This window comes from Centruroides vittatus, unplaced genomic scaffold (assembly GCF_030686945.1).
Source record: "Centruroides vittatus isolate TY-2023 unplaced genomic scaffold, ASM3068694v2 contig_1042, whole genome shotgun sequence".
NCBI lineage: Eukaryota > Metazoa > Arthropoda > Arachnida > Scorpiones > Buthidae > Centruroides > Centruroides vittatus.
This window is the reverse complement of record NW_027120674.1, coordinates 1,294,691-1,310,956: the sequence shown is the minus strand read 5'-3', so window position 1 is coordinate 1,310,956 and position 16,266 is coordinate 1,294,691. Positions and strand designations below refer to the sequence as shown.

The 16,266-nt window shown below is 30.7% G+C and overlaps 1 protein-coding gene across 1 annotated transcript in view; it reads right to left on the bottom strand.

Annotated features, from left to right (window-relative positions):
* LOC136969945 (laminin subunit alpha lam-3-like) overlaps positions 1-16,266 on the bottom strand; it is a 199,819-nt gene that overhangs the window by 75,500 nt on the left and 108,053 nt on the right. Inside the window, exons 21-24 of the mRNA XM_067264272.1 lie at positions 11,076-11,253; positions 10,895-11,001; positions 8,356-8,539; positions 4,507-4,646 (exon numbers count right to left, since the gene is read on the bottom strand). Of these exons, the coding sequence (XP_067120373.1) occupies positions 4,507-4,646; positions 8,356-8,539; positions 10,895-11,001; positions 11,076-11,253 (609 nt within the window). The remainder of the gene's footprint in view (positions 1-4,506; positions 4,647-8,355; positions 8,540-10,894; positions 11,002-11,075; positions 11,254-16,266) is intronic.

Sequence of the window (16,266 nt, the reverse complement as noted above, 5' to 3'; positions counted from 1 at the left end):
TAGAGAAGGAAACAAGCTGGGCGGAGACAATAACTAACGGGTTCTGTCCTTAAGTAAGCTTCTGCTTATCCACTTTTCTTAAGTAAGCTTCCACTTATCCACTTTTCTGACGTTTACATACCACTTGAGCGCCAAGCTGCAGATACTTTACTAGCCTCTCGGAAGTTGATAGATTGTTTTTTCTGGCTGGCTTTGCAGATATGCCACGCTTCTGCATAACGGAGGTGCTTTATGTCGCAAACTGTTTGTATTAATCTTGTGCGAGCCCATTCAGCTTGGACTTCTTGGGGATCTGCCAGGACTTAAGTCGCCAGCGCTGAGCATGGCTGTTCGCTTCTTATGTTTCTCTGGTGTTCCGCCAGCCTTTCCTTTAGTGATCTTCTGGTGGCTCCTATGTAAAACATTTTATTCTGCCTCAGTGTGTCCGCAATAGGGATTCTGTAAACTCCCGGAAGAGAGTTTGTATCCATAGCATCTTTATCCGCCCTTAGCAGCTGGTATATAGTGGGATTCCTTTTATATATTATTCTTTTGTTTGTAGTGGTTCCTATACGTCTATGGATGCTGCCCAGTGCCGCTCTATAATCCATCAGCGTAAACTCCTCTGTATTTTGTAAGTTTCGCCCCTTATTCCGTGTCTTAATCTGGCTAGTGAAAGTACCATCTCACATCTCGCATAACGTACCTGCCAGAGGGCTACCCATGGTTACACCCTTCTGTTGCGTGTAAGTGATGACATTAAAGCTAAATATAGATGAGAAGGTGGTTAGATGCATCATCTTTAGTATGTGCTTTCTCTTCTTTTCTGGGAACTTGATCATGCTTAACAGGAAATCCCTTAAATGACAGAAACATGGTTCCAGTTTGACAGAGGGGTACGGAGCCTTGAAGTCTAATATGGTCTTATATTTAACTTCTTGCGATTTCATGTTAGCCATTTTATGTAAAAGGTCTAGGGGTTGTTTTATGCTGTAAGGACTCTGGGGTAAATATTTATTAACGAAGACGTTAACCAACCTTTCTAATAAAATTGTGGGTGTGCATCCTTTATCTACCACAGGGTGTAGCCATGGGTAGCCCTCTGGCAAGTACATTATGCGAGATGGTTCTAAGAACACTAGAGAATGCACTTTTGCCGAAATATGCAACGCAAATCCTAACTTATGCAAGGTATGTTGATGATGTAGTTATTTTCTGGAATGTAAAACCCAACTTACACCAATTCATAAAGGACATCAACGATAACAAATTCGGCCTCGAGATTGAACTCAAGCAAGAAAACAATAAGCTTATACATTTTCTGAATTTATCTATACAGCTTGAGAGCCAAGGAGTTTTTCTTACTAAGGTCTACAGAAAGCCTACTTACAACCCGATTTTTATCCCATGGAACTCGCATGACCCGCCTGCATATAAACTCGCAGCATTCAGAGCGCTCGCTGCACGAGTGCATACACATTGTAGTAGTACCCAAGACAAAAACGAAGAGATGAATTACATCATTAAACTAGCTAAGAAGCATGGGATCAGTCCTAAAGCTTTCACTAGTCAGATTAAGACACGGAATAAGGGGCGAAACTTACAAAATACAGAGGAGTTTACGCTGATGGATTATAGAGCGGCACTGGGCAGCATCCATAGACGTATAGGAACCACTACAAACAAAAGAATAATATATAAAAGGAATCCCACTATATACCAGCTGCTAAGGGCGGATAAAGATGCTATGGATACAAACTCTCTTCCGGGAGTTTACAGAATCCCTATTGCGGACACACTGAGGCAGAATAAAATGTTTTACATAGGAGCCACCAGAAGATCACTAAAGGAAAGGCTGGCGGAACACCAGAGAAACATAAGAAGCGAACAGCCATGCTCAGCGCTGGCGACTTAAGTCCTGGCAGATCCCCAAGAAGTCCAAGCTGAATGGGCTCGCACAAGATTAATACAAACAGTTTGCGACATAAAGCACCTCCGTTATGCAGAAGCGTGGCATATCTGCAAAGCCAGCCAGAAAAAACAATCTATCAACTTCCGAGAGGCTAGTAAAGTATCTGCAGCTTGGCGCTCAAGCGGTATGTAAACGTCAGAAAAGTGGATAAGTGGAAGCTTACTTAAGAAAAGTGGATAAGCAGAAGCTTACTTAAGGACAGAACCCGTTAGTTATTGTCTCCGCCCAGCTTGTTTCCTTCTCTATGTTCATTGTGCCATTTGGTTTGCACTTTATTTTATGTTTGTGTTTTATTTTTAATGTCTCCCTGGAGCCTATTATTTTTCATTGTGTTTTATTTATTCTTATGTATTTTGTTATTTAGTATTTGTCGATGTAGAGATGGCACACGTAATTCTCTTTAGAATATCTTTTAAAAATGTTCCAAATGCTTGTTCGTTACTGCAAATGTTTTAAGTGTTCGATTTTTTGCTGTTTTTTCCTGAAGAAGGTCGTTAAATACGACCGAAAACGTTAGTTAGTATCTAGTAAACACGGCTGCAAATTTAAAAGGTGTACTGAGTATGTTGTATTGATTTTAATCATAGATTTTTTCCCTTCCATATATTAAATTAGAAATAAAAGAAAGAATTAAATACTTCAAATCATTCTTGCATCAGTTTTATCTTATACATTATTATTGTTTTACAATAATGCTTAAAATATGCTAATATTAAAATAAATTAATGTTATATCTACTCTTACAATGATTATGTTTGAAATTAATTTAGATTAAACTAGCTGACCCGGCCACACATTGTTGTGGCTCAAAATGTATCTATTATAAATGTATAACACTTCCCCCGTGGGGGGAATTTCAAAAAATCCTTCTTAGTGTACATTCTCTTGACGTACCCTATTAAAACGCAATCAAAAACGCATCTAAAATAGTATAATAAAAGCCGAGTTCTTCACAGTAAGCCTTAGTCCTGTCACTTTTCCCGCTGGGGAATATCAAAAAATCCCTTTTTAGTGTATATTCTGTTGGCGTAACCTATTAAAACGCAATTAAAAACGCAAAAAACCGCATGTAAAATAGTATAATAGAAGCCAAGTTCTTCACTGTAAGCCTTAATCCCGTCTATCTCCCCCCACTGGGGAGAATTTCGACATGTATATTATATAAAAACACGTGCGTATTCGAATGCAACGTTGTGTCAAAATTTCAAAGGAATCGGTAGGAACAAACGAACGTTATATTTTATTTATATAGATAGATAGAAAATGATCTGCTTCAGTCCATTCTCACAGAAAAGCAGAATGCCTCACAGAAAAGCAAACTTAGGTCGTCGGAAGTTAGCACCATCTGTTGGACATAAAAGCCTTAATCCATATATAAATATATTTTTGAAAGGGGGGAAATGGTGTAGGGGTATGAAAAATAGATAGTAGCCGATTCTCAGACCTACTGAATATGCATATAAAATTTGGTAAAAATCGGTAAAGCCGTTTCGGAGGAGTACGGTAACAAAAATTGTGACACGAGAATTTTATATATAAGATAATGCTATCATCATTAATTCAGTTGGATATGAATCTCTAATATAATCGTTTAAATTCATTTTTAACATATAATATTTCAAATAAAATAATTTTTAAATTATCTTTATAAAAAAAAATTTTCAATTAGGCAAAATTATGCCAGATTACACTCTATATCAGCAATTCTCAACCGTCTTAGCTCTGTGACCCCCAAATAGTAATTACAAATAAAATTAACATTTCCCGACCCCCCACCCAAAGGAATAATAACAGTAAGCCTTACTATTACTAATTGAAAAATGATTCCTCGAAGAAATGGGTATTGAATCAGTTTAGTGAAAACGTTGTTGCTGCTGCTAAGTTACCAGTCGAGATTCAAGACCAGCTCATTGAAATGTCTTCCAACAAAACGCTACCATTTATATCTGAAGATTTAAATATGTTTTGGCTTGCTCATTGACATGAATATGGAAATTTAGTCACAGAAGCATTGAAAGTATTAATCCCTTTCACCACGTCTTATCTCTGTGAAAAGGGTTTTTCGTCTATGGTTGCGCTAAAAATTAAATACAGGAATCATCTTTTATCACTCGAAAACAATTTGCTTTTGTGTTTTTCTAACATATATCCATGTATAGAGAAAATTTTAAATGAAAAACAAATGTAACCATCGCATTAATTTCTTTTCTTTACATGTTTAAACATTTTACTTACATGTTATTGTAAGTAAAATGTTTATAAATTTATAATTTATATAAATGATTTTATTGAAAATTTATTTTAATTTATATAAATGATTTTTTTCTCATAAAATAATTTCATTATTGTTTCATGACCCCCCTTTAATATCATTGTGACCTCCAGGTTGAGAAACACTGCTCTATATCATAATTGTAAATCATTTTAATTTTTCTTTGTCCATATAAAATTAAAAACAATTATATTCTATAAGAAACTATATTTGAATCAATATTGAATTTTATAAAAGAAAATTTTATAAAAAAAAAAACAAAAATACAATAAAATTAAATTACCTTACATCCAAATTTAGCATCATAGCCCCAAAACAATGGAAGACATGTTTCACAACTTTTTCCAGTAGTGTGAGGAGGACACAGACATTCTCCTGTGATTGAATCGCACACATATCCAGTTATTTCACATTTCTGACATTCTAAAAAAAATTATTCCATAAATTTTATTTTCTAAACTACTTAGATATGCTTTAAACTATAATATTTAAAATTTGTTTATTTCCTCTCTGATCTTTTTAAAATAAATTAAATCATGAATTATGTTATTTATTAAATATTTTTTTAATTTAATTACTTTATAAAATTTTCATTTTATTTTAAGTAAATTCAAAAGTAAAGAAAAAATTCATAAAACTATTAAGTAAATTACTAAATGAATAGGTAAAGTAAGAATTCACATTTATTCATAAAATTTTAAATATTGAATTAGATGTTTTGTAGAATATATTCAATTTTTACCATTAAATTAATGCAAAATTTTATTTTAAATATTCAGTTCAACATATATTAGTAGAAGATCAATAAAATTTGTTTTGTTTAAATTAAGGAAAAACTCTTTCACTTAAAATTTACAAGTTTAACACTTCGCAAATTATAATTGCCATTTTCAGGTGAATAAAAGAACAGTATGTTACAAATTTAAAATTATTGAAAACAAAATATTTAAATAAATAAACAATGAAATAAAAATAAAATAAAACACCAGTGTTTATGATGCATGAAATAGCTAAAAATAAATACTAGCACATCCATAACCATGGTTAATGTAGCTAATACATATAAAACTAACGGTATCTAAGAAATTTATTATGTACTGTGGAATTCAACCATATTGTATATATATATATTTATAATAATTTTGTATAGTTTTCTTTATTTGTTTCATTGTCTATCCTTTCCATAATGTTCTTACTTTAACTCATTCTGCTTGGGTGGTGATAACTAATCCTGAAAACAAAGGAAAGGAATGAAGCCATGAGGGCTATGTTGGGAGCATGAGGGTCATTCTTTGCTGGGACGTCGACAAGATTGGACATAAGAAGAGTGCTCTCTAGTTTGTTTTTTGGCAGTGAAAAGAGACAAAATGAGGTCTAAGCAAGAATCAAAGAAAATCCAGTAAAGAAAATCATAGAGACTCCCAATCACCATCAAAGCGAATTAGCGAGAATCAGGACCATCCAGGACCAAGGAAGAAAAGCTCTGAAAATTCATCACCCTAAGATCACCATTGAAAATTGGGTACCCACTTTCCTCTATCCTCATTCTATTTCCTGTTTCAGTCTACTTACTCCCTTCTTACCTAGATTTAGCTAGTTATAAGCACCTAGTTGTAGTTTGTTGTACATTTGTTGTAAATATGTCATGTCCGGTAATTTGTAGTGTAGCAATAATAGAGTCAATAACGACCTGTTATATCAAGATTTGTATGGCTCAGGTTATATACTTGTATATTGGGACTGAGAGAAGCTGGCATTCCAAAGAATTGTTTACTATACGTGAAATAAAGATACAGTGGAACCTCGCTTAACAAGTGTTTTGCATAACGAGCAAAATAAATTGTGAAAAAATGACTTGCTTAACAAGCGAATTTTCACATAACGAGTGGCTAAGAGAGGGGAAGTCCCGGATTGTGCGCATGCTCCATCTAGCACACGTTCAGCTAGTATCTTAGTGTCGCTTGTGATCACACATTTTTCCAAACTTTATCCAACACATATTACGTATAAACATCAACAACCATAGCCCGTTATATAATAAACACGCCAAACGATATGCCAAATTCTTGGGCTATGTAAAGGCTATAATTACATATTAGAAATTAATTAATTTGACTAGAGGTAGGCAGTTATGCTGCCATCTCGTATTAAATTTAATGACCAATTCCAAATTAAATTTTAGAAATGTCTGAATTAAAAATTAACTATTTATATTTATTAAATTTAATACGAGATGGAAGCATAACTGCCTACCTCTAGTCAGATTAATAAATTTCTATTATTTAAGTATAGGCTTTTCATAGCCCAAGAATTTGGCAAATCATTTGGTGTGTTTATGAAACATATTATCTGTGATTTTTTTTTTGTTTTCTGAAAATCAAATTTGCATTTCAGGTTGGTTCATTCAGCACTAGAAGAAAAGATGATGATTCCCTCTCCTTAACAATGTTTATTGTATAATTTTCTTTGAATAAACATTATACTTAAAATATTTGAGTATATTTTTCGACGTGGAACACATTATCATACATTAATTTCTATGGGAAAAATTGTTTCGCTTAACGAGTGTTTCGCATTACGAGTAAGACTCTGGAACAAATTATGCTCATTAAGTGAGGTTACACAGTATTAATTTTATAACATATCTTTGTAACTCATTTCGCATCTATCTTCACTGTACTATCTATGTGCAAACATGTTATATTATATTGGTACAGCAAAATTAAGTTTCTTAGTTTCACTGTACCAACAAAACTACTTGTTAAAAGTATCTTTTAACTTGTTAAGTTAACTTTTCAATTTTAATATAATTGAAATTTTAATTAATGTTGATGGAAAGTTTTCTTTCTTTAAGTATTAATTTGTCATTAACTCTTAAATGTAGTTTAAATTTTCTGTTATTTTCTATTTCAATTTGTTTTTTAACAAAAATTAATAAAAAACAAATTGCAACATGTTTAGCATGTTATCAGTAAAGTTAAGACATCTAAGCACTAAAATCTATATGGTGCTTTAGTCCCATATTTGTGTTGTTTATTTGTAATATTCTCTCCCAGTGGTTTTGTAACACTTCTTGCATGCTTGTTGCTGTAGGCCATAACAGTCTTATCCCATTAGATATGCATTAGAATACGTCTAACCATCAGAGTTCAAAACACACCCTGATCGGTAGAAAAGTAATGATGATGATACAAAGATATAAGAATGAGGAAAATTGTATGGTGACCATCTTTTTTCCTTAGATCTTCTGTTTGAACCTTGGCAGAGAATGAGCTGTAGAGAGAATGTTCAAGGATGACTAGTGATCAAGGAGAGAGCACATATGGGAACATGAAGAAAGGAACTCTTTATCCCAAGGATCACATACCACTAGGACATATATATGTGTGTGTGTATGAAGATATAATATATATATATATATATATATAAATTGAAGGAACTGGCTCTTTATGTGTATGGATATATATATATATATATATATATCCATACACATAAAGAGCCAGTTCCTTCAATATATATTGAAGAAACCAACTATTTTTGGAATAGCACATCAAAGAGTTCTACAACAGTAAAAAAGGGAGAACAGAAACAGGATTGAAATTAAGGTACAGTCATCAAGTTCTTCACACATTAAGTATTGCACATACTGAAACACTTGGAAATGAGAACATCTTGTTATTTGATAACCCATGAAGGATGGATAGTGGGTCTAGAGAGTATTAAAGTCATGTTTACATCCCCCATATTAAGTTTGTAATGATTCATCTATAATTTCTGTCTAACTGCTCTCACACAATAGAAGTTACTACAAATCAAATAAACAGTTATAAAAATCATATAAGTTATGCATAAAATTTTTATAATAATTTATATGATTTCTTAGTGCCTAGATGTCCTAATCTCTAATTATCAGTTATAATGAAACAGCTTTAATATTAGATTTATTATTGGAAATAGACCATAAGATATGAATTCAACATATAATCAAGCAATAGTCTACCAATTTGAGATTTGTTCAATTCTCAGCAAGTTAAATCAAGACAGAAAACAAGCATGTTATTTTTCACACCTCTATCATATATATTATTTACATTTTGCAAATAAATTTTTTAAATTTATCATATGTTTATACCTGAACATCCATTTTCTGAAAATCCATAATAATCTGGCAAACAGTGATCGCAAAATTGACCACCTATGCCAGGTTTGCATTCACAATTTCCATAAATAGGATCACATGAAGGAGATGTTGATCCTGTTTTATTACAGAAACAATGTTCACAGCCTTTCTCAGAAATCAAATTCCAATATTCATCCTAAATTAACAAAAAATATTCAGTTTCTTTCTTTATATTAATTATTCAATATAAATGATATAATTATGAAGAATTGTTTCAACTAAAACATGTTTAGAATTTGATATTTCAATAAAGTATTGATATCACTTTGAATATACCGTATCTTGTCCTTGTAATCTTGCTATTTGATCATGGATTAGTTTATTTAATAATAAATCATATAATAGACTAACAATATAAAAGTTATAGTTTGAGTAATAAAAGTTTTCTTCTAATTCTTTGTGTCTATTACATGACAAAAATATACATATTTTCTGTAAAATATACAGAAATCACTTTTCTTATTCATTAATGTATGTTCATTATTATTAAGAAACATATTCATCTAATGAAGAATAAATTGGGACAAGAATTCTAGAACAGCTTTTTTGTTTTTGTTTTAAAATAAATGTACATGTACATTCAAAAATTGGAGAGGCTTATCTAAACAATCTAAAATATTCAATATATACTTTTTAAGATTAGAAATGAAAGCAAACAAAATAAAAATAAAATACAATGAGTAAATATACATATTAAAATCATAAGTGTGAGAACCAACACCTCCTATGTTTGAATTTAACAATTTATAAAATTGTTAAACTCACAGCCATGAGCAGTGTTTATAACACTGCTCAGGGCTGTGGCTGTTCAAATTTAAATAAAACGCTATATATATCATTTAATTTGATAGCATAAGGAAAATACTTTTTGCAAAAGAAACCAGTCTGTCCATTATTTGAAATAATTCTGAAGTTATTTGTCAGTCGTTGAATTTATGAGCCATATCTGTAGGTCAAGGAAAATGTTCTCTTTTCTGTTATTTATGATATAGAGTAGAGTCAGCTGTCATGGAGATCACTAAATCTTCTGAAGTTCTGATATGAAAGTGTCTTGCATCAGATATCACAAAGATGGTTTGACCCCAGTTAAGTATAGTTTTGGTGTTTATAAAAAGTCACTACAAGATTGGTTTGAAAATATTTTAAAGAGGAGAATTTTCAACTTACTACAGTTCATCAAGCAATTCTCTGAAACTTAATAAAAAACAATAAAGACAAATTTCCACTATGACAAAAAGTAGGTATGTACAAAATTCCAGTCACCTCAAAGAACAAACAAGAAGGTTAGATATGTATGCAGTACTTACTGGACATTAGAAACCAGAATAAAGAAACAAAAAGAAGACCTCAAGAGAGGCAAGATCACTATCAAACTATCTGAAGAATTACTTCATTACTATCTGTTTGGCCTGAATTTGGACAGTAACAGCTGTAAGTAGTATTATCATGAGCTTAAAATTGTATAATTTAAACATTGTTGTTGTTTTCACATTTGTGATTTTAATATGTACATTTACTCTTATTGTATTTTATTTTTATTTTATTTTTCTTTTATTTTATCTTTTTGTTTTTAATCTTTAAAAACTGTGTATTGCTTATTTTATAAACATATTATTTCCTTATTTTTCATTACTATATATTCATTAGAGGGTGAGAAAATTGCTGAAATGCATTCTGGAGCACTAATTGTTAATTAAAAAACAGAAAGGTGTGTGATTTGTTTAAAAATTGTAACAGCAAGGCAAATATGCTTCTATAGTTACCTATAACTCTTAATATTTAAACACCTTTTATCCTGTTTTTGGTATATATATTTTTGATAAAATATATAGTACAAGTTAATTTTATAAATTCATCATGTTTTTAAAAAATAATTTGTGATTACTTTTTGCTTTTGGTTGGAACATTTGTGGCTAGTGGGACATTCCAATTTTCTGATCTCAACATTCGTTAAAAGTCGTTCCTTTTTTCAACATTGAAGTGGCTCTGTTGTCAATGCTGACTCAACACACTCAGCACTCAACAGATATGTTGACTGCTACTTTCCAATGAATTGTGGGTACCATATTTTATGGACTATAAGACGCACTTTTTTCTTTGAAAAATTACCTCCAAAATTCAGGTGTGTCTTATAGTCCGTAGCGTCTTATAGGCATTTTTTTAAAAAATTACTTAAAAATTAAGGTGCGTCTTATGGTCCGTAAAATACGGTAATTGGCGAGACATTTGAATGAAATCCTTCTCAGCAAGAATGGAATTATGGGAACTAAGCACTTCGTACTCAAGTTGGAGCGTCATTGATGATGTCAAATTGTTGACTTCAACACTCAACACTCGCGTTGAAAATTGGAATGTCCCAAAAACAAACGGTATGGTTTAAGCAGAGTTCAAATTACTAGAGGTTCTGATTAACAAGAGTGCCCTGTATTTTCAAAAACTTTTTATTCTAAAATAAATTTTAATTATAGAATAGAAATATTATTTATCAAACCTCACAACTATCACAAGTTCTTCCATAAACATGAGATCGACAAATGCACTGTCCTGAAATTTCATCACAAAGATGGCTTTCTGAACCATATATGTTACATCCACACCCTAAATAAATCAAAATGTTTTATTTGTATTAATTAATAATTGAACTGACTCTACAAAAAATTTTCTAAACTTACATTCACATCCTTTATTTGAGAAGCCATAATATCCATCCAAACAGATATCACACTTCATTCCAAAAATACCTGGTTTACAAGGACATTGGCCAGAAACTGGATCACAGTATTTTGAAATTGATCCATGTTTACTACAAGAACATGGTAAACAACCTGCTTCTATATTTCCATATCCATCCTTGAAGAAATAAATACTTTTGTATTTAGGATATCTGTTTCATGAAAACCATCCATAAATAACATATTTAATTCTATTAACATTTTCCTATTAATAGCCATTTTTTTTAAATTTTAATGCAACATTTAAGTTCAACTTAAGTTGAAATTTAAAAATTTTAAATATCAAATGAACGACCAGATTTCTTTATCAGATTATAAGATTACAGAATTACTAAGTAATTTGGCAAATAGTAGGTTGTTATACTACCTTATCTCAATAAATTTAATAATCACAGATAAATTCTCTTCCACAATATTCTAAAATTTTAGAATATTGTGGAAAAAAGCTGGGACTGTGTGGGAACCCACAACTCCTTTTTACCATGCAGACATATTGCCAATTTTCTTCTAGAATATTCTAATTATAAATAAATTAATTAATTAATAATTATAAATAAAATAAAGTTAATTTATCAAGAGATGATGGTCTAACTGTCTACTTCCTGCTTAATAATTTAATAATTATGTAGCCTTAATAGCCCAAGAAAGGAATCCAGCTGTTTATTTGATATTTATAGTAATTATTGAATTAGTTTTATTTATTATTTAAGAATTTTACTTTAAAAGCTTTAAAAATTAAAATTAAACAATTATTGTAAGGGGCCATACATAATTATGTAAGGGTGATTTCGGCCATTCTAGACCCCCACCCACCGCTGTGTAAGAAACCATATTTTCTTTGATCCCCAATCCCTTTCCCTATCTTATGTAATATTTAGGCATGATTTTATAGAAAGATTTCAACAAAAAAAAATTTTTTTTATGAAACCCTAAAAACCTTAGGTCCAAAATATATAATTATTAATTAGTTAATTAATATGTACTATTATTTATAAAAGACTATGTGAACAAATTTAAAAATTTTTAAATTAAAAATTTAATGAATTTGAATAAACAATCTACTTTAAGAACTTTATTTTTTAATTATTAACAATTTTATTATTATTATCATCATTAATCAATATCATAATGTTCATTTTTATATTAATTTTAATTTTCACAAAAGGTCACAAAATACTTTGACAGATTGACTAGCTAGTGCACGTGTAAACAGAAATTTCATACAAAATAAAACAAGAGAGAATAGAGAGAAACCACATTCCATTACCATATTGGTGACGGAAATGGGTTTCTCTCTGCTCTTAAAAGGTGTGGTGTATTCATTTAATTGTAGTTGTAACCCGAAAAAACATATATTAGTGAAACAAAATGAAAATTAAAAATAAGATTAAATGAACATATTTGGGCAACTTGTAATAGAATTTTTTAGTTTTGTTTGGTGTCATGACTTGGTGAATTTATCGACACTTGGCAATTTCTTCTGTTTAATCCGTGTTTCGGGCTTTTGCCCCTCTTCAGTCCGTCACTATATATACATATGTTGTATCTGGTGGGCATCTGTCTGGCACCTTCCGCACTACATCTTCCCACTGACTTTCCCCTCCCTGCTAACTTGTCTGCTTCCCCTGCATGTCTCACAGTGTGTAACTTCTCCCTCCAAAAATGCTGCACACAGCCATGCCTACAACTGTATAAATATCTTTTTAAGAAAATCTATTTAATAGTTGTAACCAGCATTTATGAATTTCTACGCTTAGGTTCTTGTTAACATTATTTTTGTCTGTAGTAATTTCGTAGCTTTCTTTAAAAATTTTCTTATGTACCAATTTTTTTCTTTGTGTACTATTTTAACATCAGTTTTATCTATGCTGCAGTTATGAGTCGTGCAATGTTCGTAAAAAACAGAGTTTATTCTATTATATTTTAAACCCATGATGTGTTCTTTTAATCTTGTTTCCAATTTTCTTTTTGTTTCTCTGATGTATGCTTTTGGTGGTTCACATGTGCAAGGTATTTTGTAAACGACGTCAGTAGTGTTGTATTTATCTGGTTGTTTATTTACGCCAGATTTAGTCTGCTGGATTCTTTTTTGTAAATTTCTATAAGTAGGTGCCAGTTTTTTATTTATTTTATTAAAACTTTTATTTATCTGTTCGAAGAAGCCACGAATGTAGGGGAAGGATATGTATCTTAATCTGCTTTTATCTTTGTTTTGTTTATTTTCCAGTCTTTTATTGTAGATTTTACTTTCCCAGTTATTTATTATTTACACAGTTGTAGTCATGGCTGTGTGCAGCATTCTGGGAGGGAGAAGTTATACACTGTGAGACATGCGAGGGAAGCAGTCAAGCTAGCAGGGAGGGGGAAGTAAGTGGGAAGACGTAGTGCAGAAGGTGCCAAACAGATGCCCACCAGATACAACATATGTATATATAGTAACAGACTGAAGAGAAGAAACAGCCCAAAATGCATCTCTGTAAAGATTATAAATTAAATAGATGAATTTGCCAAGTGCCTATAAATTCACCAAGTCGTGACACCAAACAAAACAAGAAAAAGAAGACACAGTTTCAACAAAAAAATAAATGAAGAATTTTTTAGCTGAATTTATGTACTGTATGTACTGTACATGAATTTGTGTAATACATTTACCAAAACCTGTATATTTTTGAATATTTTGAGTAACATTATGAAAATAGTCTGTTTATTTAATTTTTCACTATTCACTTGTAAAATGGATTTTGTACAAAAAAAATCATCAAAAGTGACAGAAAATAAAATTATTTCTTAAAACTATGTTCATTGCAGCTATGTTACAAATACACATGTTTGTAACTATTTTTCAAATTTCCACTGCATGAAGGTGCTTTAATGTGGCACCATCTGATTTATGCAGGAAGCATATAGATGACAATTGAAAATGCTGGATGTCATTAAAAATTTTAAATAATAAAATATAACATTTTAAAAAGTTTCCATTACTTTATTCTAAAACTGTATTCCATTTAAAAAGCAGTAAAAAAGTAATGATAAGAATTTGAGAAATAATGATATGGAATCTAATAAACATGATTTTGTATATTACAAACACATTGCAAAATCAAATTAATTAAATCTTAACATTTATCAATTTCTTTCATAAATAACAAGTATTAAATAAAACTTTAATTATGTTTCTTCTTGGTTAGCTGTTAAAATCCATCATCATTTAAATTACTATCTTTTAAAAATAATTTAAATTATCATTATTATTATTATTAATACAAAAAATGCAACTGAAAAGAAAACAAATTGTTTTCTGAAATGCACATTGTCAAATCAATGTCAAAAAAAAGGAAATGAAAAATTGGTGAATAAACTGTGAGCGAGACACACGTTATTGTTCTTGATTGATTATAAGAAAAACAATTTATAATATTAATATAAAATGTGGTTCTTTATACTTGTTACTAAAGAGTATTTATTTAAATTATTATTATTACTATTAAAATGAAATTTGGAATTATTTATGTATTGAATAATAAATATTTTCAACATAAAATATACATGTTTTGAAACAACAAATGAGTTATACCTATGCTCAGTACTGTATAAATTTCTTACTTAACACAAAAAAGAGAAGTACAATATTAACTTATTCCTTAAATTGTTTTTTCAGAGTTTATATTTTTCACTTTTCCTAGCACTTTTGGGTTCCTTTAACCCATCATCAGGGTCATTCACTGTAAATATCAAAAAAATTAAATAATTGTTAAAGATTATTTTCTGAAAATATTGTAGTGTTATGACACTATTATAATTTTTTTTGGTAAACTCCATATCAGAATTCACCATATAGTCGTGTACTTGTATTATTATACTCAGTTCCATTTGTCACGTGCCGGGTTTTACCGTTAATTGTTTCATCGTGATTGGACTATGTTTGTTACATATAGCTCACGTGTCTTTCTATTGGTGCAGTATATAAATTGTGGGAGTGCCATGCTAGAGCTATTCTTTTCTTCTTTTGGATTGGTCTTCATGGGGAGAACTTCGATGAATACTACGAGGAGGAACAAGGAGGTACGTAGGAAGAATTCTGAATAGCGAGGTTCTGAGTTGTGAGTAACAGAAAAAGGAATCCATCGTCATTGAGACAAAAACATTGTGTGGACTTACGACTGTTATATTATATAACTTTTTTAGAGATGATTATTGCTGATATATAGTTATTTTCTTATTTGGTGGAATTTTATTTCCTACTGGCAACTTCCGTCACCACGTGGCTGAGAATAAGGTTCTACATTCGTTGGGAGAATTGTCATCAATCGATCAGCATATATTCTGTCAGTGTAAACCTTGTAAATATATTTAGTCATAATTTTAATATTTAGTATTAGGCTTAGATTACCAATTGTACTCGGTTAACCCATCACCCAATCGGTGGAGGAATTTGTTTGGTACTATCGTGATTGATGTGTAAACCTCAATATATATATATATATATATATATATATATATTTGTTATTAAATTTAGTAATCACCATATTTGTAGTTTTTTCTGTTTGTAAAGTCCTTATTCATCTTACCTCCCCTTCTGTGAGCTTCAGCCATTCAACAGATTTACAATATTAGTTCAGGTGACAAAACCATCAAAACTAATGTATCTGTTTACACATCTTTGTGTTAAAGAAACACTATTAATGTAATAATCAGAGTCTGTGGGCTTGTGTATATGTTTGTTGTCTTTCTTCCTCCATAGATGGTGCTACATCACAACACAGTGTATTACTTATTTATAATTATATTTTTATCACTTTGAGTGAATTGGAAACTGTAATCAGAAAATTAAAATCATCTAACGCCCCAGGTTCTGATAACATAAGGAATGAAATGATAAAATACCTTTCTACAGAAATACTACTAGATATATTAAATATGTTTAACTCCTTTTGGTCTAATTGCTCTTTTCCTTTATCTTGGAAACAAATTGCTTTAAGAATGATATATATAAGAGGGGATGTAGGCAGACGCCAACTAATTATAGATTAATTGCCTTAATTAATGTATTTAGAAAGGTTTTTTCAACCATTATTGCAAATTGTCTCCGGAATTGGATGAACGAGTTTAATATTGTTACACCTCTCCAAGG